Here is a 26,149-nt window from a genome sequence, read left to right on the forward strand (position 1 = left end):
CAAGCACAGCTACAGGCTGGGCAGGGACTGGCTGGAGAGCAGCCCTGAGGAGAGGGACTTGGGGGTGCTGGGGGATGAGAAGCTCAGCAGGAGCCAGCAGTGAGCACTTGCAGCCCAGAGAGCCAAGCAGAGCCTGGGCTGCAGCAGGAGAAGTGTGGCCAGCAGGGCCAGGGAGGGGATTCTGCCCCTCTGCTCCACTCTGCTCAGACCACACCTGGAGCTCTGGGTCCAGTTCTGGAGCCTCTGTTCCAGGAAGGATCTGGAGGTGCTGGAAGGTGTCCAGAGAAGGACCATGAGGATGAGCAGAGAGCTGGAGCTGCTCTGCTCTGGAGACAGACTGAGAGAGTTGGGGCTGTTCAGTCTGGAGAGGAGAAGGCTCTGAGGAGACCTTCTTGTGGCCTTCCAGGATCTGCAGGGGGCTCCAAGAAAGCTGGGGAGGAACTTTTGAGGGTGTCAGGGAGTGACAGGACTGGGGGGAATGGAATAAAGCTGGAAGTGGGGAGATTCAGACTGGAGGTGAGGAAGAAGTTCTTCCCCATGGAAGTGGTGAGAGCCTGGAATGGGTTGCCCAGGGAGGTGGTTGAGGCCCCATCCCTGGAGGTGTTTGCAGCCAGGCTGGATGAGGCTCTGGCCAGCCTGATCCAGTGTGAGGTGTCCCTGCCCATGGCAGGGGGGTTGGAACTGGCTGCTCCTTGTGGTCCCTTCCAGCCCTGCCTGATTCTATGATTCTGGCTCTCTACAACTCCCTGAAAGGAGGTTGGAGCCAGGTGGGGGTTGGTCTCCTCTTCCTAGTAACAAGAGAGGAAATGGCCTCAAGGTGCACCAGGGAAGGTTTATGTTGGGCATTAGAAGCAGCTTCTTGACTGGAAGGGTTCTCAAAGCCTGGAACCAGCTGCCCAGGGAGGTGGTTGAATGTCTACCCCTGGAGGGGTTTCAAAGCTACAGGGATGTGGTGCTGAGGGCCATGGTTTAGCAGCAGCCTTGGCACTGGTTGGACTCAGTGGTCTTCAAGGTCTTTCCCAAGCAAAATATTCCTTTGGTTCTAGGATAAACTTGCCCTGGAGGCTTTGGCTGAGGTTGATGCTGGGATGGGGGATTTTCCAGGGAGACTTTGCCCCTCTTCACCTATCTGTGGGAGGGACAGGACTGGCTCTGCCTTAGTCATGTTCTTTGATGCAAGTGACTCCATGCACGATGCAAGCTTCACGTTGCTTACCCTCTGAATAATCAGCTCTGCTCTGGCAAAGAGGGGATGGGGAGGGAGAGCGAGCTTTTTTTTTTTTGAGCCTTTTTTTGGTTTTGGTGTGTTGTCTTCTCCCAGAAGTGTTGCTGAAGTGCTGGCTGGACAGATTCCCCCCTGCTGGTTAGGCATCTGCCAGAGCTTGAGATCTGGACAGCATCCAGCAGCCCAGAGGTGAGCCCATGGGCATCCTGCCAGGGCACTGAGTGGACCAACCAGTGGGGGGGAAATCCTGGATTTGCTCCATACTTCCCATCCCCATCGGTGCTTGTTGGGAAAAGACACACTGAGCACCAAGCTGAGATGAGGTGTGTCAGTGTGAGCTGAAATTCCCCCTCCCCACCAACAATAACCAGGCTAGCCCAGTCTGGAAGCAAATGAAGGCTGTATTTACAAGCAGAGAAATGCAATGAATCTGTACAAATATACAAAATTCACAACATTCACAAATATATACAATCAACAGAAAAGCACAACCAATCTCCCTTTGCTTCCCCCCAAGGGGACCCTCCCAAAGGGGCCTCCCTCTCCCAGGAGCTTCCCCCAGACCCCCCTGGACAGAGAAGCAGAGCTTAGTTAAGCAGAAAGTTGTTAACTTAGCTGCCAAGGTCAGTGTGTTATCTTCAGCCAGAAGAGAAGAAGAAACAGCAGCCAGACAGCCCAGCAACTGCCCCCACTGCCGAACGCAGAATGTGCAGAGTGCCTACTTTGTTTTGGGTAATAGTTCTTAAACATTTCTATCTATCCAATGGAAGTGTTTAGAACAATCAGTATTTTGCTTTCTTACACCCAATAGTGACTTATTTACATTCTTTCACTTTCTCTGTTCTGAACTTTGCAAGGAAAAATTAAAAAGACAGTTTCAAACCATCACATGAGGCTTTGGACCTCTGTGGCTTCAGGTATGAAGCTAGGAGGTCCCAAACCTCCTCCTGATACCTGCTGGGACTTGGGGGTGGGGCACAGGTTGGGGCTGGTTAGGATCCCAAGTTTTGGATGTCAGGGAGAAGTTCTTTGCCATGAACACAGGCTGGCTCTGGGCAGCCTGCTGTAGTGTGAGGTGTCCCTGCCCATGGCAGGGGGGTTGGAACTAGATGATCCTTGTGGTCCCTTCCAACCCTGACTGATTCTATCATTCTATGATTCTATTCTAACACTGGACCAGGTTGCCCAGGGAGGTGATCTGGGGCTCCATCCCTGGAGACACTCAAGGTGAGGTTCTGGGATACTCCTGCTGACTGCAGAGGGGATGACTTTTGGAGGTCCCTTCCAACCCAACCCATTCTATGATTCTCTGCTTGGGTTCCCACACAACTCAGGTGGCCTTGGGGTTGGGGGAACAGAGTTGTGCTTCCTCCCAAGGGCATCATCACCAGACCCAGTGGCAGTGCTGCCTGGTGTGGGCTGCTGCTGCCTCCTCCTTTTGGTTTTTCTTCTCTTTCCTGTTGGTTTTCTTTTTCCTCTTTTGTCTTGCAAGAGCCCCAAGGTTTTAATTATTTATTTGGAGCATGATTAATGTTTTGTCTGACGTTGCTCTGCCAGGGGAGCCCCGGTAGAGGTTGGTTTAGTGAGATCTCATTAAGAATTCTCATCAAACATGTCATCCCTTGTCTTACAAGTACCTCCAGGGCAGCTCCATTTCAGCAGGCTCAGCTGGACAGGATGGCTCTGGAGGGGGTGGTGGGGATGGGGAGCTGGGGGTCTTCTGAGGGGAGTGCTGCAGCCAGCCACCCCCTTTGTCCCAAGGTCAAGGCCAGACCCAGCTTGCTGTAGCCTCCAGGGTATCACAGATTAAGGGCTGGAAGGGACCTTGAAAGATCATCCAGTCCAACTCCCTCATCCCCCTACACAGGAACACATCCAGGGGGGTCTTGAATATCTCCAGAGAGGGAGACTCCACAACCCCCCTGGGCAGCCTGTTCCAGTGTTCTGTCACCCCCACAGGGGGGAAAAAATTATTTCCTCCTGTTTCCATGGAAGTTCCTCTGCCTCAGCTTCCAGGCTTGTCCCTTGTGCTGACATTGGGCATCACCCAGCAGAGCTTGGCTCCAGCTTCTGGGCACTCAGCCTGTGCCTCTTTCTCACCAGCAATGAGGTCCCCCCTTAGGGGGGATGGAGATAAGAAAGAGCTTTGGTTGCAAACTTGCCCTTGCTGGCAGCTTTTTCTGGGGCGGATCATAGAATTGTCAGGGTTGGAAGGGACTTCAAGGCTCAGCCAGTTCCAAACCCCCCCTACCCCTCTTCCCACTGGATCAGGTTGCTCAGAGCCACATCCAGCCTGGCCTGAAGCTCCAGCCCTGGAGGTTTTGCTCTGAGCAGGGTTCATAGGTTTCTAGAACACCAAGCTGGGAGGGACCTCAAGGATCATCCAGTCCAAGCTTTCAGGGTAAGAATCTAGTTGAAATGAGCTGGCCCCAGCACCCTCTCAAGCTGGGCCTTGGAACTGGTTGAATGCAGGATGGGGCCAGGCTGAAGGTCCTGGTCCTCATGCTGGGGACATCACAGGGGGTGATGACAGAATTCACCCACAGAGGGGATGTGGCATGGGGCCAGTGGGGCACTGGTGCCTGGCAGGGGCTCCCTGAAGTGGGGGTGAGGATGGAGGCAGCCCCTAAGTGGGGTTCCTGGGTGCCCAGGTGTGTGCCCCTGCCACCTCGTGGTGGGAGAGCACCCAGGAGCCACCAGGCAGCAGAAGGCATTTTAGGAGGCCACATACCATAATACTTCTTAAACACAGGTTGCCCTTTGGGGTAGCAGAGGCCCTCTCCAGGCACTGTAGGACTGAGCTGCAGCAGTGGCCACTGGAGAAGCAGCTTTTGGGGGGCTGGAAGTGGTGCTGAAGGTGCCAGTTGAGCTCAGCCTGTCAGGCAGAGATCCTCAGCTTGAGTCTAGTCTCCTACTCTTCTGTGGGGGGCATTAAATGGCCTGGGCAGCCTCCCCCAGGACCCCTGAGACCTCATCTAAGCTCAGCTTGGGGTTATTGGTCCCTTCTTGAGCTGGGCTGCTGCTCTCCAGTCACTGACCACAAACTTATTCCCACCTTACCTTATCAGATCTTCATCTTTCTCCTAGAATGGTTAGGGGTGGAAGGGGTCTCAAAGCCTTGGAACTACCTTGCCAGGTTCTCTGAGCCTCCCTGGTTGCACACTGGTTCCCTTCTCCCTTGCTAAGGGTGGGGGTGAAGGATCTATCCCACTGCTAGGTATCCCTCCAAGCTTGGCAGAGCAAAAGCTTTTCTCCAGCTGTCCAGCCAGCACAGCTCCATCCTTGGCTTATCAGCCCTGGAGAAGCTTGGAGCCCACTGCTCCATCCATGAAGGTGGGGAAGCTGCCCTGGCAGCCATCCTGGGGTACACAGACCTCCAGCAAGCTGGGAAATGACAGGCCTGCAAGTGGCAGGCACAAATGAGGCTTAATTAGCATGCCCTGGCCACGAGCACCCCTTTCAAGCCCATGTCTGGCCAGGCTTGGCTTCTACAGCTCCACTCCCTGGCTGCTGGGAGGGCTTGGTTGGCAGAGCCTGAGGGGAGTAGGAGAGGTGGAGCTGCTTTGGTTGGGGTTTCAGTGCCCAACTGCAGGGGTGGGTGTGTGTGTGGATCCCCTCCACCCATGCTGAGCCACCCCGAGTTTGGGGGTGTCCCTGAAGCTACCTTTCTCCTCCCAGGGGGGTGCTGTGATAACCTGGTGGCAGCAGCACTCTGGGTCTCGCCTTGACTTTAGGAGAGGGGGTGCCCGGCTGGAGCAACTCCTCTCCCCCCCCTCAGAAGAGCCCCAGAGCCATCAGCTCCAGGGGCGAGAGGGCTGGGTTGGTGCTGGGGCTGGGCAGGACTGGGGTGTGGGCAGGCTCTCTGCTTGGCACAGGGCTTCTTGCTCCTCCCCATGCAGCAGCAGCAGCAGCAGCTTGAGAGGAGGTAACAGCCCCCAGCCGCTTCTCTGGCTCTGAGGCTGGAGATAAGCAGAAGCAGGGAGGCTGCGACCTCCAGCTCACTGCACCGAGCAGCAAAAAGCAAACGGGGAGGATGCAGCTGAGCTGCACCAGCCCACGGGGAACGCAGCCTTGTGGAGGGGGGAGGGGAGGATGCTGCTTTTCCTCCCATGGAGTGGAGCACCTCAGCGGGAGGGGGGGAAGAGGAAGAGGGAAGAGCCTTCGTGGTCGTGCTGCGGGGCAGGAGGTGGCTTTGAGTGCTGCAAGAGGGGAGGAAGGAGCTCTCCTCCCGCAGCTGCGAAGCAGCAGCCTGGTGGGAAGCGCCGGGACGTGGCTTGCAGTAATTCAGCTGCAGAAGGGCGAGGAGCAAAGGAGAGAAGCTGCTGCGGGCTGGCAGAGGCGGGAGGCAGAGCTTCTCCTTCCCAAAACAAAGCGTTTGTCTTGCAGCCAGCCCAGGGCAGGCAGGGAAGGGGGGCAGCTGCAACCCAGGGATGCTTTTCCCCAGCTCCAGGAGGGTTGGGTGGAGCCTGCTCTGAACCAAGACTAAGGGAGAGAAAGCTCAGCTCTGGGGCTGGGGTGGGGAGAAGTTGCTGCAGTCCCCAGGGAGCAGATCCAAATAGATCTGAGGGGAAGCAGAAAAAAAAATACAACAAAGCTGCATCTGTGTGTTGGGGTTTTGGCTTCCCAGGGGTGGTGGGGGATGAGCAGAGGGACCTGTGGGTGCAGTCTGGGCTCTCATCCCCCTGCAGGGCTGGGCATGGCAAAGTCTGTGCTGGAGCTGTTCCTTGGGCTGGAAAAAATATCCTGTTCTCCACTTTGATAGCTGCCTTTCATGTCAGGGAGCTCAGAAGTGAAGTCTCCAGGCAGCTGGGGGTTGTTTTCAGCCCTCACCAGAGAGAGATGGAGTGAAACAGCTTCTTCTGGAACTGGGGTAGGGGGTGGGGGAGAGAACTTCCCAGCTGGATTTTGTGTGCCAGAGGGATTGGGTGAGCTTGGAGGAGTTTCTGCAAAACACAAGCCCCAGCAGAGCTGCTCATAATTCAGGTCAGCTCAAAAGGGAGCTGTGGGGAGGGTCAGAGCTGGAGGGCTGGACATGAAACTGCAGTTCTGCTTTCAAGCCCCATCAAAGCTTGGCTCTGGCTGGAGCAGCCACTGAGCTTCCTTCCCAGCCAAAAAGCAGCAGGAGGCATGGCAGAGGCAGTTCTGGTCACTGTCCCTGTCCTCCTTTCATTTGCTGATGGTTTCTTGGTTGCTTCTTGGAGGAAACAGGCTCACAGGATGGTAGGGGTTGGAAGGGACCTCCAAAGATCCTCAAGTCCAACCCTCCTGCCAGAACAGGACCACAGAATCCAGCACAGGTCACACAGGGACACATCCAGATGGGGCTGGGAAGGCTCCAGAGAAGACTTCACAACCTCTCTGGGCAGCCTGTTCCAGTGCTCTGGGACCCTCCCAGTGAAGAAGTTCCTCCTCATGTTGAGGTGGAACCTCCTGTGCTGCAGTTTCCATCCTTTGCAACTTGTCCTATCCCAGGGTGCAACTGAGCAGAGCCTGTCCCTGTCCCCTCCCTCCTGACCCCCAGCCCTCAGCTATTGATAGACATTGATCAGATCCCTCTCAACCTTCTCCTCTCCAGACTGCACAGCCCCAGGGCTCTCAGCCTCTCCTCCCCAGGCACTGCTCCAGTCCCTGCAGCATCCTTGGAGCCCTCCCTTGGACTCTCTCCAGCAGATCCCTGTCCCTCTTGAACTGGGGAGCCCAGAGCTGGATGCAATACTCCAGCTGTGGCCATTTGCTCCTTCCTGTTCCATCACCAGCATCTCTCTGGTTGTTCACAAACAGGTTTTGGGGGACAGGGATGGAGGATGGGGACATTGCTGGGATGCTGGAGGGGGGTTAGGGTTAGGGTTGGAAAGGATCTCAAAGCTCACCTGGTTCCAACCCCCCCATGGTATGGGCAGGGACACCTTCCACTAGATCAGGTTGCTCAAGGCCTCAGTCAACCTTGGTGGTCTTGAAGGCCACAACCTCCCTGGGCAAGCTGTCCCAGCTCATTAATTGGTTAATTAAAATCAAGAGGGTTTGCCCAGTCCATCTCTGGCTGCCTGCCTCCTTGCCCTCCCCATGGCCACAGCCTAAGCCTGCTGAGATGAACCTTGTCCCTAAAGTCCATTAAGTCAACTCCCTCTTCAGCTGCTCTCATTAATAACTAGGTTGGTGGTGCAATTAATAGCATCATTAATGATTGCTGCTGGTGTGACAAAGCTGCTTTGCTTTCTTTGAGTGGTTTCTCTGGATGTGCCTGGATGATCACTCCCACCCTAGAATCACAGAATGCTTCCAGTGGGAAAAGACCTTCAAGACCATCCAGTCCAACCACTCTCTGACTCCACCAAGGCTGGGGCTAACCCATGGCCCTCAGCACCACATCTCTGCCTCTTTGAAACACCTCCAGGGATGGGGATTCAACCACCTCCCTGGGGGACCTCTTTCAGCCTTTGAGAACCCAAACAGAGAAGAAGTTTTTTCTAATGTCCAACCTAAACCTTCTCTGGTGCAACTTGAGGCCATTTCCTCTCATCCAATCCCTTGTTAGTAGGGACAAGAGCCCAACCCCCACCTCACTCCAACCTCCCTTCAGGGAGCTGTAGAGAGCAATGAGGTCTCTCCTCAGCCTCCTTTTCTCCAGGCTGAGCAATTCCCTCAGCTGCTCCTCCTCAGCCCTGTTCTCCAGACCCTTCCCCAGCTTTGTTGCCCTTCTCTGGACCTGCTCCAGCCTCTCAATGTTCTTCGTGGAGTGTGGAGCCCAAAACTGAACCCAATACTGGAGCTGTGGCTTCACCACTGCTGAGTCCAGGGGGAAAATCCCTGCCCTGGTCACACTTGTCACACTATTCCTGCTCCAAGACAGGGATGCTGGTGGCCTCCTTGGCCACCTGTGCACACAACCAGTTCAATCCTGTTGATTTTTTTTCCTCCACACACCTCAAACCCATCAGGTTTTGCTGCTAAGTAACAGCTGCAAAGCTCCTCTGGATCTGTGGAGGAGCAGCAAGGACATGGCCCCCATCTGTGTTTACCCTGGGCTGATGGAGTTTTTCCTTCTGTGGCTCCAAAAGGTTAATCCAGAGCTTACCACCACTGTCACTTGGATTTACCAGAGAGCAGGAAACACAGCTGGCACTGCTCTCAGTTCCTTCCTAATGGAAACATGGAGGGGAGAAGGAAGGAGCTCTTACTCTATTCCCCATGGCCCTGCTTTCACCAGCTGGCTTTGCAGCCCCAACTCAGGTCAGCAGCTTGGTCTGCAGCTGTGCCTGAGTTGGAGCTCCTTCATCCCACACTGTGCCTCAGTTTCCCCTCTGGTGCTTTCATTGCAGGGCTTCAGGGGATGCAGATGCCCTTCAGTCCAGATCATAGAGTCATAGAAAGATTTGGGTTGGAAGATGCCCTTGTTGAAGGGACCCTTCCCCATGTCCTTGGAAGGTCATAGAATGCATTGGGTTGGAAGGTGCCAATGGAAGGTCATAGAATGCATTGGGTTGGAAGGTGCCCTTGGAAGGTCATAGAATGCATTGGGTTGGAAGGTGCCAATGGAAGGTCATAGAACACATTGGGTTGGAAGGTGCCAATGGAAGGTCATAGAATGCATTGGGTTGGAAGGTGCCCTTGGAAGGTCATAGAACACATTGGGTTGGAAGGTGCCAATGGAAGGTCATAGAATGCATTGGGTTGGAAGGTGCCCTTGGAAGGTTATAGAATGCATTGGGTTGGAAGGTGCCAATGGAAGGTCATAGAATGCATTGGGTTGGAAGGTGCCAATGGAAGGTCATAGAACACATTGGGTTGGAAGGTGCCAATGGAAGGTCATAGAATGCATTGGGTTGGAAGGTGCCCTTGGAAGGTCATAGAATGCATTGGGTTGGAAGGTGCCCTTGGAAGGTCATAGAATGCATTGGGTTGGAAGGTGCCCTTGGAAGGTTATAAAATGCATTGGGTTGGAAGGTGCCCTTGGAAGGTCATAGAATGCACTGGGTTGGAAGGTGCCCTTGGAAGGTTATAAAATGCATTGTGTTGGAAGGTGCCCTTGGAAGGTCATAGAATGCATTGGGTTGGAAGGTGCCCTTGGAAGGTTATAAAATGCATTGGGTTGGAAGGTGCCCTTGGAAGGTCATAGAATGCATTGGGTTGGAAGGTGCCCTTGGAAGGTTATAAAATGCATTGGGTTGGAAGGTGCCCTTGGAAGGTCATAGAATGCATTGGGTTGGAAGGTGCCCTTGGAAGGTCATAGAACACATTGGGTTGGAAGGTGCCCTTGCTGAAAGAACCCTTCCCCTTGCCCAGGGAAGGTCATCTTGTCCAACCCTCCTGCCCTGAGCAGGAACATCTTTAACTAGGTCAGGTTGCCGACCTTGAATGTCTCCAGGGGTGGAGCCTCTACCACCTCTCAGGGCAACCTTTTCCAGTACTTCACCCCCCTCACAGTAAAAAACTTCCTACTCATGTCCAACCCAACCCTACCCTGCTCTACTCTAAACCCATTGCCCCTTGTCCATACCCCCTACATATCCTTCTAAGCAGCCATCCCTGTGGGTCCTCTCCAGACATTGAGATGCTGCTCTGAGGTCTCCCTGGAGCCTTTCTCTCCTCTGTGCTAAATAATCCCAACTCTCCCAGCCTGTCTTCATGGGAGAGGAGCTCCAGCCCTCTGCTCATCCTTGTCCAGCCAAAGAGCATCCCCTCAGGCAGCCCTAGATCTTTGCCTCGTGCTCTTGCTGCTGGCATCCTTTGGGAGGAGATGTTAAAGGACAAAGCCACATCCATTAATCATGCTCCTCCAGCAGGGCCAGGCTTGTAAAGAGCTGGTGAAAATAAATCAGGAACCAGCTGCTGACATGCAGAGTAATGGAGAAGAGCTGTCCCATCCCACAGCTCCCTTAGCCTCCTGGCTGTCCCCTCCTCGAAGTGTGGGATGGAGACACCCCACCCCTTGTGGTGAAAAACCAGGGCACGATGCTTCCCTTTTGGAGTCCCAGCCCTGGGTATGGAAGAGGGGAGCATGCAAAGGAAGGTGATGCATCAGCACCATCAGCATCATCTTCCTCCCACAGTCCTCTTTGCAGGGCTCTTCCCTCTCCCAGCTTTGTCCAGGGGCTGGACTGTCCTAGTGGAGAGATGTTCCTTGGGTCAGAGGCACCAAACCCTCCAGGGCCTTGCACATGGTAGAGATGTTTGCTGCTCCCTCAGGTGATACCAACACCCTTGAGTCCTGGCAATAAAAAGATGCCAAGCAACACAGTTTGAGTGAAAAGCTTTTCTCCTGCTGGGATTTTTGGGTTGAATTTAGAGTGGGTTTCACCCACCACCACCCCCCCCTCTTCGATGGGCACTTTGCATCAGCATCCCTCAGGTGGCACAGAGGTGGTACTGGGAAAAGTTTTGAAAGGGAGCAGCTCTGACTTGGATTAGGAAATAAGGAGTCAAGGTGGTGGGTTTGTGCTTCCAGGCTTGGGAAAACCACCATCATGCTGGGAATGCTGGAGGGCTGGTGCTGCAAATGCAGCTCTGTGGGAGGAGGAGCTGATGGGGAGGACCTGGGGTGTTTGTCTCCAGAGCCAGGGGCCGGACCAATCCTTTTCATAGAATCAGAGAATGGTCCAGGCTGGAAGGAACCCCCAGAGGTCATCCAGTCCAACCCCCCTGCAGTCAGCAGGGACATCCCCAACTAGATCAGGCTGTCCACAGCCCTCTCAAACCACACCTTGAATATCTCCAGGGATGGAGCCTCAACCATCTCCCTGGGCAACCTGTTCCAGTGTTCCACCACCCTCATGGTGCAGAATTTGTTCCTCACATCCAATCTCAATCTGCTCTGCTCTAGTTTGAAGCCATTGCCCCTGGTCCTGTCCCTGCAGGCCTTTGCAAACAGTCTCTCTCCATCCTTCTTGTAGCCCCCTTCAGGTACTGGCAGGCTGCTATGAGGTCTCCCTGGAGCTTCCTCTTCTCCAGGCTGAACACCCCCAGCTCCCTCAGCCTGTCCTCATAGCAGAGCTGCTTCAACCCCCTGAGCATTTTCCTGGCCTCCTCTGGACCCTCTCCATCAGGTCCATGTCCTTCCTGTGCTGAGGGCTCCAGCCCTGCACACAGTACTCCAGGTGAGGTCTCAGCAGAGCAGAGCACAGTGTCAGAATCACCTCTCTGGCTCTGCTGGCAGCACTGCTTTGGCTGCAGCCCAGGCTGGGATTTGCCTTCTGTGCTGCAAGCTCACACTGCCTGCTCCTCTCCAGCTTCTCCCCCACCAGCACCCCAAGTCCTTTTCCTCAGGGCTGCTTTCTATCACCTCCTCCCCCAGCCTGTACTGACAGTCAGGATTGCTCCAGCCCAGGTGCAGGACCCTGCACTTGCTCTTGTTGATCCTCATGAGGTTCCCTTGGCCACCACCTCTCCAGCCTGTCCAGGTCCCTCTGGATGCCCTCCTGTCCCTCTGCTGTATCAACAGCACCACTCAGCTTGGTGCCATCTGCACCCTTGCTGCTGGTCCATTCAAGTTCCCCTTCTATGTCATTGATGACAATATTAAGCAGCAGAGGTCCCAGCACAGACCCCTGAGGGGGTCTACTCTCCATCTGAACTTCAAGCCATCAAGCACCACCCTCTTTGGATGCTGGAGGCCTCAGCAAAAACCTGGAAGCTGAATCAAAAAATACCAAGAGTGGATCTGGAGGTCCAGATGCCTTCATTTTTTTTAGAGCAAGTCTCATTTTTTTTTTAACTCCCCCAAATTTGGGACTACAGCTTTTGAAATGCAAAACCAGAGGCAGGTAGACAATAAAGGAAAGCTGGATGCATTTCCCACATCATTTTGAGATGGTTGCAAGACTTGGAGGTCACTAATAGTCCCTCAGGGATGGACACTGGAGGGGAGTGGAGTTCCCCATCCCAGGTCTCCAACACTGGTGTGGTTTTGCTCTCTCTCTAAGCTCCCCTCCATCCCTTTTGGGTTGAAAGGAGGTTGGAGTAAGGTCGTGGAGGGGGTTGTCTCTTCCCTCTAGTATGGGGTGATAAAATGAGAGGGAATGGCCTGGGATTGTGCCAGGGGAGGGTTAGGTTGGAGATTAGGAATAATTTCTTTGCTGCAAGAGTGGAACAGGCTGCCCAGGGAGGTGGGGAAGTCCCCATTCCTGGAGGTGTTCAAGAAGTGTGTGGCCATGGCACTTGGGGGCATGGTTTGATGGCCATGGTGGTGCTGGGCTGATGGTTGGACTCAATGATCTTAGAAGTCTTTTCCAAGTGAAAGAATTCTCTGATTCAATGATTCATGGGCCAGCCTTGGGGGGTGTGACATCAGAGATGGCAAAGCAGATCACAAGAGCTCTTCTTGAGTCAAAGAGAAGTAAAACTTCTCCCCTGAATGGGTTCTCAAACACAGGAACAGGCTTGAATCCCCATCCCTGGAAGTACTGAAAAACTGCAGAGATGTGGTGCTGAGGGACATGGTTTAGAAAAGCTAACTTGGAAAAGTCAGAGAAGAGTTGGACCCAATGACCTTCAAGGTCTCTTCCAACCAAACCCATTCTGTGATTCCATGAAAACAACCTGAGGAGCAACATTTTCCCTCCTTAGTCCAACCACACCCCCTGCCTGCCAGCATCCCAACATCCCCATCCACAACCTCAGGTGCTCTGGGCTGTCCCCTTCCATGCAGGCTTCCATCTCTTGGCACATATATACATATCATATATATATATGTTATAGTTGGTATTTCTCCATGAGTCTCCCTGACTTATTGAGCTGAAGCTTCTGGCCACATCAAACCACCCCTCCAGAAAACCCACCCACCCAAAAAAACCCCAAACAACCCCCCCCAAAAAAACCCAACCAACCAAAACCCAACCAAAAAAAAAAACAAACCCAAAATCCCTCAAACAAACAAAAATTAAACACAAACAAAACCCCCTCAAACAAACAAAAAATAAACACAAACAAAACCCCCTCAAACAAAAATGAAACACACACAAAACCCCTCAAACAAAAAATAAACACAAACAAACCCCCCTCAAACAAACAAAAATTAAACACACACAAATCCCCCTCAAACAAACAAAAATTAAACACAAACAAACAAACAACAACAACAAAAAAAAAAGAGTTGGAAGTTCCCTGAGCTTTGAAAATGATGGGTAGGGAATCTGGGCTATTTATCTGCTTTGCCACCTTTGCACCTTGATTTTATTCTTGGTATTGATTTATTGAAATATATATATTTATATTTATTTATATTTTTTTTTCTTTTTCCCCCCTTTTTTCTTCTGTAACCCCCATCCCCAGGAATCCAACCCTCCCTTCCTTTCCCCATCCACATCCCCCTTCCCCAAATCCGTCTGGAGATGCCAGGGTCAGTTTTTATTCTTAATCCTCTGCTTGGCTGGCACATAAGGCAGCACCGTCTGGGTGCTTTTGTCGGCCACGGTCTGCGTGCTGCTGTTCCTTGTCAGCCGCCGCCCTGCAGGTCCTCCTCCTCCTCCTCCACCGCCGCCACCACCAGCGGTGGGAGGACGCTTTGAGGGTGGCCCTGCCATCGCTTTCCGTGGCTCCTCGGGGCCATCATCCCCTGGGGACACCGTGCTGTCACCGTCCCGGTCGTCGTCGCAGCACAGAGCGTGGTAAAGGACCTTATCGCTGAAGCGGACCCGCTCCCGGGTGCCGGCCGGCCGCGGCTGCTGCTGCTGCTGCTGGTGCTGGACGTGAGAGATCTTCTGGCTGGTTGCGGTGCTGAAGGCTTCCTCGCTGGATGAATCCGGGGTTCCGCCGCCCCGGGGCCCGTTGGTGATGGGGATCCCCCCGTTCATCAGCCGGTAATCGGGCTGGCGAGCCGGCGGGGCTTGCGGCCGCGGGGGCTCGGGAGCGTCGCCTGGGTCGGAGGGGGTGGAAGCATCCAGGAAGGAGCAGAATTCCCAGCTGTCGGAGAGGACGTCGGAGGGGGTGAAATCGAGGGCTCCCAGCTCGAAGACGCCTCCCCCCTTGTCGCTGCTGGAGGTGCTGCTGGCCGTCGCCGTCGTCCAGTCGTCCGGCTCCAGCTCAAACTCGAAGTCGGACGTCAGGCGGTCGATCTGGCTCACCACCTGGGGGCACAGGGACAGAAGGATGGGCAGGGAGAAGCCACCAGACGGGACTCTCCTGGATTTGCTCCTAATAACAGCACGTCCCTAAAGCTCTGCCTTTTTTTAGCCTCTGATACCACAGATGTGAACAGTTGGGAGGTCTCAGCACAAGTGGAGGGAGCCCAAGGTGAGGAGTTGGGAGGTCTCAGCATGAGTGGAGTCACTTTATGGAACCCAATGTGAGGAGTTGGGAGGTCTCAGCACGAGTGGAGTCACTTTAGGGAGCCCAATGTGAGGAGTTGGGAGGTCTCAGCATGAGTGGGGTCACTTTAGGAGCCCAATCTGAGGAGTTGGGAGGTCTCAGCATGAGTGGGGTCACTTTAGGAGCCCAATGTGAGGAGTTGGGAGGTCTCAGCACGAGTGGAGTCACTTTAGGGAGCACAACGTGAGGAGTTGGGAGGTCTCAGCACAAGTGGAGTCACTTTAGGAGCCCAATATGAGGAGTTAGGAGGTCTCAACACGAGTGGAGTCACTTTAGGAGCCCAATGTGAGGAGTTGGGAGGTCTCAGCACAAGTGGAGGGAGCCCAATATGAGGAGTTGGGAGGTCTCAGCACAAGTGGGGTCACTTTAGGGAGCCCAATGTGAGGAGTTGGGAGGTCTCAGCATGAGTGGGGTCACTTTAGGAGCCCAATATGAGGAGTTAGGAGGTCTCAACACGAGTGGAGTCACTTTAGGAGCCCAAGGTGAGGAGTTGGGAGGTCTCAGCACAAGTGGAGGGAGCCCAATATGAGGAGTTGGGAGGTCTCAGCACAAGTGGAGTCACCTTAGGAGCCCAAGGTGAGGAGTTGGGAGGTCTCAGCATGAGTGGAGGGAGCCCAAGGTGAGGAGTTGGGAGGTCTCAGCACGAGTGGTGTCACTTTAGGGAGCCCAAGGTGAGGAGTTGGGAGGTCTCAGCACGAGTGGTGTCACTTTAGGGAGCCCAAGGTGAGGAGTTGGGAGGTCTCAGCACAAGTGGAGGGAGCCCAATGTGAGGAGTTGGGAGGTCTCAGCATGAGTGGGGTCACTTTAGGAGTCCAATGTGAGGAGTTGGGAGGTCTCAGCATGAGTGGAGTCACTTTAGGATCCCATGGGCTGCATTCAGAGGAGTGTGGCCAGCAGGGCCAGGGAGGTTCTCCTCCCGCTCTGCCCTGCTGAGACCTCACCTGGAATATTGCATCCAGCTCTGGGCTCCCCAGTTCAGGAGGGCCAGGGATCTGCTGGAAAGAGTCCAAGGGAGGGCTCCAAGGATGCTGAAGGGACTGGAGCAGTGCCTGGGGAGGAGAGGCTGAGAGCTCTGGGGCTGGTTAGTCTGGAGAGGAGAAGGCTGAGAGGGATCTGATCAATGTCTATCAATAGCTGAGGATCAAGAGGGAGGGGGCAGGCTCTGCTCACTTGCACCCTGGAACAGGACAAGGGGCAATGGATGGGAAGTACAGCACAGGAGGTTCCACCTCAACAGGAGGAGGAACTTCTTCACTGGGAGGGTCCCAGAGCACTGGAACAGGCTGCCCAGAGAGGTTGTGGAGTCTCCTTCTCTGGAGCCTTTCCAGCCCCATCTGGATGTGTTCCTGTGTGACCTGTGCTGGATTCTCTGCTCCTGCTCTGGCAGGGGGGTTTGACTGGAAGATCTCCAGAGGGCCCTTCCAACCCTTAACATCCTGTGCTCCTGGGAGCTGTGGGGCTCAGGCTCCCCATCCCACCCTCACACTGGGTGGGCACCCCAAAGCTGCTGCCATGGTGCTGTCAGCTTGACCTGGAGCACAACATTCCCTTGCTAGATGGCAGGTGAGGACATGTGGGCAGAGTTCAGGGTAACTGAATGTGTTTGGGCACCTGGACCCCCGTGGTGGGAGTGGCTAAGGTGCCTGCAGCCTGAGTGGCTCTGTTTCACACTCATGGAATTCCCTTCTTTGAGTTCTAAATGTCCCTTGTTTTCCCACCCTGCCCATGCAGCTCTTCCTGGTGGCACCAAGGATGGAGCACCTCAAGCCCCTTAGTTGCTTGTTGGGGGTGGGATTCAGCCCCATGCTGCATGGGCAGGTTTAGATCAGATGCTAGCAACAGGTTCTTTACTCTGAGGGTGGTGGAGCACTCCAACAGGTTGCCCAGGGAGGTGGTTGAGCTCCCATCCATGGAGATATTCAAGATGAGGTTCAACAAGGCTCTGGGCAACCTGATCTGGTGGAGGATGTCTCTGCTGGCTGCAGAGGGGGTTGGACTGGGTGACCTTTAGGGGTCCCTTCCAACCCAAACCACTCTATGGCTCTATAACCAGAGAAAGAAACCATTTCTGCCTCAGATGGGTGCACAAAGAGCTATGAAGGGTATCAAAGGGTTCCCCAAAGCCCCCACCTCCTGTCTGCCACTGCCCACCTCCTGCTTGGCAACACTGGGACCTGCCAGGCCCTCTGCCAGCTCCCCCCAGCAAGGAAGGTTGGGATGCAACCCAGCAAACCTCCTCTTAAATGAGCTGCAGGTTCCCCAGGGTCATCTCCAGGCTTTGGCTGCAGCTAGAATCATTTCTTGGCTCACCAAATGCTGTGTGGACAACCTCTGGAGACCAAAACAGTGCCACCTCCCATGGGGGTACAACCCTTAAGGGGTCCAATATGGTTTGGGGGAGGGTGCTGAGGGGTGTCTGCTGCCTGCTGCAACAGCTGGGAGACCTTTTCTGTGCCATGACAGGCTGGTGCCACCAGGAAAATGCAGGTTGAAGGCTTGGGGGATTGCTGCCCAGGAGCATCTTGGACACATCTGCAGTAAAAGATGCCCCAAAGAATCCACCATCAGGCCTGGACACACAGGGATGGGCACTACTGCACCTGAGTGGCTCCAACCAGCCCCACCTGGCAGCCTCACCCCAGCCCATGGCCCCTAGAAGCTCAGATCCTGGGCTGAAAGCTATCTCCTGAGTGATGCTGTCCCTAGGTCCATGTGCTGGCCCCAGGGGTGGTTTCTCTCTTAATTGTACCTCTTGAAGGTACCTTGAAACCCCTCCCTGATCTTGCTTGTGGGATGAACCTTGGACCTAGAAGTGTGGGAGATGTGCTGGAAGGTGTCCAGGGAAGGGCCATGAGGATGAGCAGAGGGCTGAGCTGCTCTGCTATGAGGACAGACTGAGGTTGTGCAGTCTGGAGAAGAGAAGGCTCCCAGGAGACCTTCTTGTGGCCTTCCAGGATCTGAAGGGGGCTCCAAGAAAGCTGGGGAGGGACTTTTGAGGGTGTCAGGGAGTGATAGGACTGGGGGGGAATGGAGCAAAACTAGAAGTGAGGAGATTCAGATTGGATGTTAGGAAGAAGTTCTTCCCCATGAGGGTGGTGAGAGCCTGGCAGAGGTTGCCCAGGGAGGTGGTGGAAGCCTCATCCCTGGAGGTTTTTGCAGCCAGGCTGGATGTGGCTGTGAGCAACCTGCTGTAGTGTGAGGTGTCCCTGCCCATGGCAGGGGGGTTGGGACTGGCTGAGCCTTGAGCTCCCTTCCAACCCTGACAGTTCTGTGATCCTCTCCCTGTCTCCTGGGGGTCCCCAAAGCAGGGCAGTGCTGGGGAGAGTGAGCTGAGTGCTTCTCAGCCCAGGCAGCAGAAGGCACTGGGCTTTCCCTAAGCTCCTCACCCATGATCTGCAGCTTATTTTTCCTCTCTCCTTGCCTGCCTAAGGAGGATGAGCTTCTGTCCTTCAAGCTTTGGCTTTGAAGGGTGCTGAGGGTGATCTGGGGAGCATCTGCAGGGAAGTCTTGGAACTGGAGGAGGTGATTGCTTCTGCTCACAAAACCCCATCAGATTTCTTTTTTTTTTCCTTCTCTCTTTCCTTTGGGGAGGGGGAAGGGTGAGACTCAATGAAAAAGAGTTAACCACCAAGCTGATGTGACCTCTCCTCTGGTGGTGACAAGAAAGAATGACGAAGAAGGTCAGGTGAAGAGCTGTCTCCAGGGAAGACCTGGCTGTTATTCTTTTTTAATAAGGCAGAGAATGATTCTGCTGAAGCCTTCAGCTCCACCAAGCTTTCAGAAAGGCTCTGTGATTACAACCTTGGGCAAGCACCTCCCTGGGCTTTGAGATGGGTCCTTGTCACCCTCCTCCTCTTCCAGACCTGCTGCAAGTTGGGCTTGCTTGGTGCCAGGAGGCAAAGCCCCACCTGGATCCTCATCCCCCTCACCCTTGGTCCTCCATCCCCACCCTGCTGGCAGGGGTGGCACAGGGGGATTAGTGTCCCATCAGCCAGTGGCTTGCTCAGGGCTATTTTTAGGAGCTCTTTCTATTTTAATCAGGTGCTGGCATGGGGTGGGGAGGGAGGGGGGTGGGGAGATGTTAAATACCTCCCTGACACTTGGTGCTCATAGAGGATTTAAATGTAAAATAGGATTTGGGGGGGCCTTCCCCCCCTCCTCCCCTTTCCTCCTTCCTAAGGCAGGTTGTCAAAGCTCTCCCAGCTGAGGCCATAGGTGCTGGCAGATGGAGCTTGGGGGGAGGGAAAGGGATGCTCCAGGTCTCATCCCCTGGGAACTGGAGAACTGGGGTGGTTCTCTCTCCTTACAAGCAGGCAGGGAGCCTTGGGGGTGTCCCCCAGCACCCCATAAGGGTGACCAAGAAAGGACATGTCCCCATCCCCACCCCCCTTCACCTTTAGGTTTCACCTTGTTGGTGACAGCAGAGCAGCCCTGGTCAAAGCAGGGGGAGCTGGCAGTGCCAAAAGAGGGAGCAGAAATAATTCCCCTGGACCTCATGCCTGGTGTCACCAAGAGGCCTCATCCTGCCCTTCCCCAAGTGCCCTGAAAGCAGGAGCTGGGTGGTCAGGGGTGCTCAGCTCTCAGCCAAAGCTTTCAGCAGCCAAAGGATGATGCTTGGAGGCAGAGGGATGGTCCCAAGCCCCCATGGAACCCCCCCAGCCATGGGCACTGAGCAAACAGTGCTGTGCTCATCCCCACCTCAAACCCCAGCTCCCACCACTCCAGCCCAACTGGGGGTGCTGGGTGCTCCTCCTGAGCCCAGTGGCTGGTCCTTGCACCCCTGAACAGTGCTGGCAGCCAGAAGCTGTTCAGATAGAAGCCTGGAGGCTCCAAATTGGGCAGCTCAGGCAGCTGCTGAACATCTGGAGCCCCACTGGGTTTCAGTGGGGTTTGGGGTTCCTGGCTGAGGTCCCTGGCTGTCAGCTGGACTCTGTGGCTCCAGCTCCCACATCGTGGTCCTGCTGATTCCTGGCCAGGGGCTAAACCTCTTGGAAGCTTGAGGAGATGCTGGAGAGGTGAGGGATGAGGTGGGAGGATGAGGAAGGACTTAAAGGCTTTGTGGGCAGTAATTGGTGATGCTTACTCCCAAGGCTGGAGCTAGAAGATCCAGCTGGGAAGATTCAACAGGACCTTCAACCCAGTTTGGCCTTTGAAGTGGATAGGGGAAGCAGGGGAAGAAGGATAGGAGGAGATGCTTGGGAGCTCAAACTGGGATTGCTTTGATTGCTTTGATGATGGATATCTGTCCTCAGGGAGATGCAGCTGTGGTTGTCCCAAGCCAGAGCCAAACTTCTCATCCCCAGCCAGGCTGGGGAGAGGAGCAGGGATTTCTGTGCCTCCCTCCTCTGGGAGGGGACTCCAGCACCTCCAGCAGCTGGTTTTGGAGTCCAAAGCATTTCCCCCATCCCATGAAGCTGCTTTTCCAAGCCTGGATCTGACTCCCCTGACCCTACCCCCTCTGTCTTGCTGCCAGTTGATGCACAGGGAGGGGACATGGGAAGCACCAGGAAATCCCCAACCCTATTCCCAAGGCACCAAACCACCCTGGAGGCCTTGGCCATCATCCCCTGGAACATCAATTCCTCCCTCCAGAAGGGGGGAAAAAGCCACTTCAAAGCCTCCTGACCCTACCCAGCCAAACACTGCTGGAGCAGAGACCTTCCCACACCTCCTGGTGCAGGAAAGGGCAGTAAATATTTAATAAGGGATGAATGATTAATTGGAGCTGGCTGGCTGGAGCTGGGTTCCAGGAGCCTCTCTTCCCTGAGTGATGCTCAGAAATGAGCAAGCCATGGAGCTCAGGATCAGCTTGAGAGCAGCCCTGAAGGAAAGGCCTTGGGGGTGCTGGGGGATGAGAAGCTCAGCAGGAGCCAGCAGTGAGCACTTGCAGCCCAGAGAGCCAAGCAGAGCCTGGGCTGCAGCAAGAGAAGTGTGGCCAGCAGGGCCAGGGAGGGGATTCTGCCCCTCTGCTCCACTCTGCTGAGACCACACCTGGAGCTCTGGGTCCAGTTCTGGAGCCTCTGTTCCAGGAAGGAGCTGGAGGTGCTGGAAGGTGTCCAGAGAAGGGCCATGAGGATGAGCAGAGGGCTGGAGCTGCTCTGCTCTGGAGACAGACTGAGAGAGTTGGGGTTGTGCAGTCTGGAGAAGAGAAGGCTCTGAGGAGACCTTCTTGTGGCCTTCCAGGATCTGAAGGGGGCTCCAAGAAAGCTGGGGAGGGACTTTTGAGGGTGTCAGGGAGTGATAGGACTGGGGGGATGGAGCAAAACTAGAAGTGGGGAGATTCAGATTGGATGTGAGGAAGAAATTCTTCCCCAGGAGGGTGGTGAGAGACTGGCAGAGGTTGCCCAGGGAGGTGGTGGAAGCCTCATGCCTGGAGGTTTTTGCAGCCAGGCTGGAGGTGGCTGTGAGCAACCTGCTGTGGTGTGAGGTGTCCCTGCCCATGGCAGGGGGGTTGGAACTGGCTGAGCCTTGAGCTCCCTTCCAACCCTGACAATTCCATGATTCTGTGATCTGCTGGATCCTCAGCTGCCACACAGTTCAAAACCCTCACCCAGAGGATCTCCCAAACCTGGCATCCTCAGAAAAAGAAGTTAACTTTCCCCAGGTGTTCCCAGCTAAGCACCTATTGATTAGAGCCTTAAGAAGGGACTCATTATCACCAGGGACTGCAGGCAGAGGTTTCCTTCTGCCACAGGTTTGCAGGGGACCTCTTTTGGTGCTGCCTTCCCTGGTGGTGGGACCTTTCCTGTGGGATTTTGGGAGGGGAGGGTTGCACACAGGGTGACTTGCAGGGATATTTGCTTTTATTTGGCTCATGGAATGGTTTGGGGTGGAAGGGGGCCTTGAGGATCATCCAGCTCCAACCCCTTGGCATGGGCAAGGACACCTCCTGCTAGACCAGCTTGCTCAAGGTCCCATTCAACCTGCTTTTGAAGCTTTTCCCAGGCTTGGAGCCTCCACAACTTCTCTGGGCAAGCTGTTCCAGTGTCTCAGCCCCCTCATGGGGAAGAATTTCCTCCTGATGTTTCATCCAAATCCAGCTTCTTCCAGTGTGAAGCCATCACCCCTCGTCCTGTCACTCCATACCTTTGCCAAAAGGCCCTGAAGATCCCTGGGCACATCCCATGGATGGTTTCTGAGCTCCCAGTCCTAATGCCCCAGAGGCTGGGCAGGAGCTCAGCTGGGACCTCAGGGAATCCTTGAGTTGTTTCAGCTGGAGAAAGCCTCTAAGACCCTCCAGACCAACTGGCAACCCAACACCACCAGGGCCCCAGGTGCCATCTCCACTCCTTCCTTGAACACCTCCAGGCATGGGGACTCCACCACCTCCGTGGGCAGCCTCTGCCAATCCCTGACCACCTTTGCAGCAAAGAAATTTTTCCTCATCTCCAACCTAACCCTCCCCTGGCACAGTTTCAGAGCATTTCCTCTCATTCTATCATCTGAGACGAGGGAGAAGAGCCCAACCCCCACCTAGCTCCAACCTCCTTACAGGGAGCTGTAGAGAGCAATGAGGTCTCCCTCAGCCTCCTCTTCTCCACACTGAACACCTCCAGTTCCCACAGCTGCTCCTCCCCAGCCCTGTCCTCCAGATCCCTCCCCAGCTTAGCTGCCCTTCTCCTGAGGCATCTCCTTCCCTGCTGGCATCACAGCAAAAGGCCAGAGCTGGCAGGAGGCTCATGGAAGGGCAGGACTCTGTGGAAGTGCCCTCCCTGCCTTCCTCCTGCCTCCTTTCTACTTCCAGTGTGTGCCATTCCCACCCGGATGTTCATAACCATCTCCCCCACACATCATGCAGCCTGGCTGGGGGTGCTGGGGAGTCATTAAACACAGAAGGGAAGGAGAGAGGGAGGGAGGGAACCTCCTCAGACAGCAGCCCTGACTCCAATGGGCATCTGGAATGACAGCCTTCAGGTGGGAACTGCTCCTGGGAACCAGGGATGGAGCCCCAACCAGGCTCTGGTCTCACCTCACATCCCCAGGGATGGTGATGTGCCAGCAAATTCTCCCCTTGCAAGCCCAGCAATCCACCTCATCCCACAATCCCAGGTCAGTCCAGGGCTCAAAATCCCTGCTGGAGCAGGGACAGCCTAGGAGGAGGTCCAATCCCTGCTGAAGCAGGGACAGACTAAGAGAAGCTCCACCTCATCCCACAATCCAGAGCTCAAAATCCCTGCTGGAGCAGGGACAAACTAAGAGAAGCTCCACCTCATCCCACAACCCCATCTGAATCCACAGCTCAAAAATCCCTGCTTCAGCAGCGACAACCTAGGAGAAGGTCTACCTCATCCCAAAATCCAGGGCTCAAAATCCCTGCTGGAGCAGGGACAACCTACAAGGAGGTTGCCCAGGGAGGTGGTGGAAGCCTCACCCCTGGAGGTTTTTGCAGCCAGGCTGGATGTGGCTGTGAGCAACCTGCTGTGGTGTGAGGTGTCCCTGCCCATGGCAGGGGGGTTGGAACTGGCTGAGCCTTGAGCTCCCTTCCAACCCTGACAATTCTCTTATTCTATGTGGTCCTATCATGCTTGCTCTGAGCAAACCCAAGGCCAAGAGGCTGAACTTCCAAAGCCTCTAATGTCCACCAGCTGCTTGGGTTTGGGGAGAACCAGCCCCCTTGTTTCTCTGGGAGATGCTGGAGCAGCAGTTTAGCCTGGTTGGACTGACCTGGTTTACCTCCAGAGCTTGCTCTTCTGCCAAGTTTTTTTTGGCTGCTTTGTGGAAATTCAACCAACTGTTGCCAAGTGACAGAGGGGGGGTGGCAGGGCTTGTTGAGAAGGGTTGAGGTTTAGCACCCACCTCCTACTGGGGACTTTATGGCTGGCTCTAGGCTGACCTGGTCACGTTGTGTCATGATGTGAGAGGCTCTTCCAAAGGATGCAGCCTGACTTTGGGGGTCTAGGGATATGGGAAAATCATCTCTGGGCCTCAGCACTTCCCAACACCCTCTGGGGAAGCCAGCTCCTGGGCCACAGACACCCTCCCTGGCACAAGAGCAGGGTCTTGAGGTGAGGAGTAGGGGATGGTGAGTGTCCTCTAGCCACCCTTGGCTCCTCAAAGCACAGAGATGTGCTGCACCCAGCTCAGCTCTTCCACCCTCTGACCTCATTCCTCCTCCTGTGATCCTGCTTTCCAGGGAACAGTGAGAAGCCTTTTGCCCATCCCCTCTGTCCTCAGGCCACATTCCCTTCTCTTCTCTGCTCCAACACCTACTGGGACAACCTGACAATGATGCTGCAGGGCTGCTCAAACTCCTTCTTGCCCCAAGAGCTGGACAGGGATGGTGCAGAGCCGCCTGAAGCTTGGTGGGAAGAAGGACCCAGCTTCAGCTGTGGAAATATCAGAGCTTTGTCCCATCCTGCCCCTCCTCCTCCTCCCTCCACATCCTCATCAGGAGGTGTGCTGCTGGTGGTCTTGATGAGAGGAGCCAGCTGCCAGCACTTTGAAGACCTCATTGAGCTCCTGAAGGAGCAGGAAGTGAGCTTGGGGTGAATGGGAGAGAGCTTTGCCTCCCAACTTTGAACATTTGTAATCAACCCTCAATCAAGAGGGGTTTGGGGCTCCCCTCTTGGTGCTGCAGGTATCAGGGGAGGGCTTTGCTTTGGTTTTTTTTCTGCTTTGGGTGGCCAGGTTTGCTCTGTGCTGCAGGAAGGACCAGCAAAGCCATAGGAGAAAGGAAAAACCTCCAGGGATTCCATGCCCTCCTGGAGACCCAGTGGGGTGGGGTGGGGAGATGTAGCATCCCCCCCCAGATCCAGTTTTCCTGCTGGGATGACCTCCCTAAAACCTCCTGGACCAAACAGAGCCATCCCAGAGGAGGCCACTGCATCCCAGGCTGGAAGATGTCCCCTCCCTGACCACAGCTGTGTCTGCACCAAGGATGACATTGGTCCACCTGTATCAGCCCTCTCTTGGTGACACCCAACTGCCACCAACCCTCAAGGGGGCTGCTCTGTAGCCATCCCAGGGCAAACCCTCCACTGCTTTCTGCCCTTGCAGAGGTTTTGCTTGGCTCTGGCTAGATCCCCCAAGCTTGGCTCAAGGATGCAAGGAGGCAAAGACCCTCTTGCCACAGCGTGCTGAAGGCTACCAAACCTTTCTCACCCACCTCTTGCCTGAAGAGATGCCCTAAAATTTCCAGTCCCAAGCAGGTTCCCCTTCCCCCTCAGAGATGTGTGGCCCAAATATTCTTGAGCTCCAGAGAGGCTGATTTCCCCCACCAAAAGCAGCTCTGCTGCACTGGGAGGAAACTCCAAGCACACTTGGGATGTGTGTATATGCATATTAGGGTTTTTTTTCCCCGTCCCCCCCCCCCCCCCTCCTTTTTTTTTTTCTTCTGGAGCAATGGACCCTGCCAGCCAGGTTAGGGGACACAGTCAGTCACTTTGACCCCCCCTGCCCACCCCTGTGGGCCCCTCCTTCCTCTCACCCAGGTCTGATGCCACGTTTTCAGTTGCTCTCTGCAATGCCACTGTCCCCTCTCCATCCACCTTCCTGCTCTGAAAGGGGGCCTGGGAAACATCCCCCAGCCCCCAACACCTCCCCAGCCTCCACCTCCTCCCCCCCTGACAGCTGCTGCAAGGCAGAGCAGAGCTGACTGTGGCATGGTGCCAACAGCTCCCCCAGTCCCAGTGTGACCTCAGGGTGCTTCCCCTCAGCCCCAGCACCCTCAGTGCTAGTGCCTCAGCCGGGTCCCCTGACCCCAAGCAAACCTCAGTGTCAAGGTCAAGAGCGATCCTGCAAACAATATCCTCAATTTTTTTTCCTCCCCCCCTCCTTCCTTTTGGAAACTCCTCCTGCACGTCAGCCAGGCTGTGCCACCCCAGCTGCCTTCTGGGGCTGGTGGGCTGAGGGTGCTGAGCTGGCTCTGGGGGCAGGCAGAGGGACAGGGACAGGCCACCCGTATTCGGGGCCAGCAGCTGTAGTGACCACGCAGGGCCGGGCCGGCACCCCCAGGGGGTCTCCTACCTCCCGGAGCTCCTTGGCCACCTCCTTGAGCTCCTGTAAGATGCCTTCCAGTTGCCCGATCACCATTTTCATCCGACTCCGGATCCTTTCCCTTTCACAATGGCTCTTGCTGCTGCTGCTACAATTGCTGCTGCTGCTGCTGCTGGGGTGCTCACTGGGCTGCCTGTCCTGGCAGGTCTGGGAGTCCATCCTTCCCTACCGGCCTCGGTTCCCGGCCCCAACGGCTCTGTCCATCCTGCTCCCCTCTAGCCGGGTGGCCTGGCGTCCACGCAGCCCCTCTCGGCCGGGGACCTTTCAACATCTTAACGTTCCCCTGCCTCCAAGAAAGTCCCAGCCGCACGCTCGCCTCCCTGCGAGGTCGGGGGGCTCCGGGTCGGAGCGGGGAGCAGGCTCGGGGTGCACCATGCAGAGTTGGGAACGCCGCAGAGCTGGGGCTCAGCCGGTGGCCCTGGAGACATGCGGGGCGGCCATGGGGCGAGCAGAGAAGGCGAGCGCTGCCTCGGCGGGCAGGGCTTCCCCTGCCGGCTGCAGCGGAGCTGGAGGAGGAGGAGGAGGAGGAGGAAGAGGAAGAGTCTGTCTGGATGTCCCGGGAAGCGGGAATCCAGCGGCTCGCGCCGCCTCTGCTCCCGGATTCCAGGGAGGAGGAATCTCGGTGCC

At 55.4% G+C, this 26,149-nt stretch overlaps 1 protein-coding gene across 1 annotated transcript; it reads right to left on the minus strand.

Annotated features, from left to right (window-relative positions):
• Positions 1-13,560: 13,560 nt before the first annotated feature.
• INSYN1 (inhibitory synaptic factor 1) lies at positions 13,561-25,681 on the minus strand. The gene is made up of 2 exons (XM_054388009.1): positions 25,493-25,681; positions 13,561-14,286 (listed from the first exon to the last, which is right to left on the minus strand). The coding sequence occupies exons 1-2, from the start codon at positions 25,679-25,681 to the stop codon at positions 13,561-13,563; spliced, it is 915 nt and encodes a 304-aa protein (XP_054243984.1).
• Positions 25,682-26,149: the final 468 nt, after the last annotated feature.

The sequence above is a fragment of the Indicator indicator genome, chromosome 16 (genome assembly GCF_027791375.1).
Source record: "Indicator indicator isolate 239-I01 chromosome 16, UM_Iind_1.1, whole genome shotgun sequence".
Classification (NCBI taxonomy): Eukaryota; Metazoa; Chordata; class Aves; order Piciformes; family Indicatoridae; genus Indicator; species Indicator indicator.